This window comes from Notothenia coriiceps, unplaced genomic scaffold (assembly GCF_000735185.1).
Source record: "Notothenia coriiceps isolate Sejong01 unplaced genomic scaffold, NC01 NC01_scaffold00014880, whole genome shotgun sequence".
Taxonomy (NCBI): domain Eukaryota; kingdom Metazoa; phylum Chordata; class Actinopteri; order Perciformes; family Nototheniidae; genus Notothenia; species Notothenia coriiceps.
This window is the reverse complement of record NW_011347581.1, coordinates 1-2226: the sequence shown is the minus strand read 5'-3', so window position 1 is coordinate 2226 and position 2226 is coordinate 1. Positions and strand designations below refer to the sequence as shown.

General features: G+C 41.2%; 1 protein-coding gene across 1 annotated transcript; it reads right to left on the bottom strand.

Annotated features, from left to right (window-relative positions):
• Window positions 1–987: 987 nt before the first annotated feature.
• LOC104948688 (dihydropyrimidine dehydrogenase [NADP(+)]-like) lies at window positions 988–2148 on the bottom strand (the record flags this gene model as incomplete). Its single annotated transcript, XM_010774909.1, has 3 exons — window positions 988–1113; window positions 1668–1730; window positions 2004–2148. Coding segments are annotated over 3 exons (334 nt in total), but the record flags the coding sequence as incomplete, so codon positions are not given.
• Between the last annotated feature and the right edge of the window lie 78 nt (window positions 2149–2226).

Genomic DNA, 2226 nt, shown 5'->3' with positions numbered 1-2226 from the left:
TGAAAAAGAGCAAATAGAGCGAAATGAGGCATGGTTAAGGCCCCGGCCCCACGAGGACGCATACGGTAGTTTCCGTTACAGTTTTGTGTCATATAGACCATTCGGTCACACTAGGACGCCAGAATATGGCAGTAAACGACTACGGTAACGATAACGGGTCCCGAGGTGGATAGAACGGCATACGCAACGCTCTGCGGGTTCCAACGGCTCCGTTATTACACCCTATACGATCATTTTCTGATAATGATGATAATAGCCCCGCCTCTCCCCACCTCTCCTGCTCACCTCCGCGTACCTCGCGTCATTGCTGATGTGTTTCGCCAACAACAATGGCGGATCGGATACTGCGCCTGTGTCTTTCCGGATACTTTCCGGTGTCTATTGCGTGTGGACGGAAGCCTTTTTTGCGATTGCGTTTGCGTATGCGTTTTACCGTATGCGTTTTACCGTATGCGTTTTACCGTATGCGTCCTCGTGGGGCCGGGGCCTAAAATGCATGATCTGTTTGGTATTTTGAAAAAAAGACTTCACAGACATGTTTTATATAGGTATGGCCCTACAATATATTTGTCAAATATAGCATGATGGGTCCATTTTAACTAAAAGAAGCAATATCACAGTGTGAAAATACTATGCTAAGTAAAAGTCCAGCATTCAAAATGATACTTAAGTAAGAGTAAAAAGTATTAGCATCAAAATATACTTTAAGTACCAAAAGTAATATGTTATGTAGAAAGGTACATTTAAACACCAGTTAATTTAAAATTATTTTATCAAAATGATTGGTGCATTCATGTGTTCATCACCTCAGTTTTGTACCTGGTGAAGGTAGGGTTTAATTGAATTACTTTACATACTACTGGATAGCTCAGCCTATAATAATGTAGGATAATAGTGGAGTAAAAAGTTCAACAAGTAGCATAATGTGAAAATAAAAAGTACCTCAATGTTTGACTTACTTACAGTACTTGAGTAAATGTACTTTACCCCACCGAGTCTTCCTAAAAGTAAAGAGACTGGGGCAGAGTGACATACCTGGTAACCAGAGTCGTTGCAGGTCATGTAGCACTTCCCACAGTTGATGCACATCTCCTCATCTATCACAGCCTGGACCTGAGGACACAGTCGGGGGACACAATTATGAGCTTTTCATGATCAATTATTTCAAAGTCATTATCTGTGACCTTTTATTGTATATGAAACAACATCAGTTTTTTTTACTCTTTGTGTCAACACAATGTAAATATCCAAGCTGCAATTTGCATGCCTTAAACCTGGTGGCGACAAAATACGATTTGAAAGTGAAAAAATCTGAATGAGAAAAATAAAAATCGAAACCGGAAAAAAATGAGTTTGAAAGCATAAAAATATTCATGTGAAAAAAAGAATGACACAAATATAAAAAAATCAATAAATGTGAAATAATATTCAGCCTGAAAAAGCTTTTCAAATACTATTTAGAGTTTTAATGCATCATTGTATTTTTCAAAGTTCAGGATCAAAACTCATTTTCGAATGATCAAAACCTTTGGTCCCGGATTTAGCTTTGGGTGACTGCTCTGGTAGTAGAAATAAGTCTGACTGTATAAACGTCCATGAAAACATGACCATAACGCTTGCCGTGGACTTTAGGCTGTGTTAGATTATGTGAGGAAAAATCCTGTTACCTGCTCCATGTTGCTAAGATCCTGATATGTTCCAATGTGACGCACCGCCCTGGCTATCACATCCTACAACACACACAGTATGCAAAAAACACAGAAATGTAATCGGTTAGAAGACTTTTATTACACAACAAAGCACAATAATGAATAGCGAGTGTGTGTGTGTGTGTGTGTGTGTGTGTGTGTGTGTGTGTGTGTGTGAGAAAGCGAGAGAGAGAGGGTGTGTGTGTGTGTGTGTGTGTGTGTGTGTGTGTGTGTGTGTGTGTGTGTGTGTGTGTGTGTGTGTGTGTGTGTGTGTGTGTGTGCGTGCGTGCGTGCGTGCGCATGTGTGTGTCACACCTTGACAGCAGGGACAGGTTTTTTGGACGAGTTGACCTGTCTGATGTCTGTTTCTATCACTTCAGGTCCTGTGTTTCTGATCTTCTTCTTGTAGTCTGCGATGACGTCTGTTCTCTGCTGGAGGTAGGGACCAAAGCTAGGGAGGCTCCACACACACACACACACACACACACACACACACACACACACACACACACACACACACACACACACACACACACAG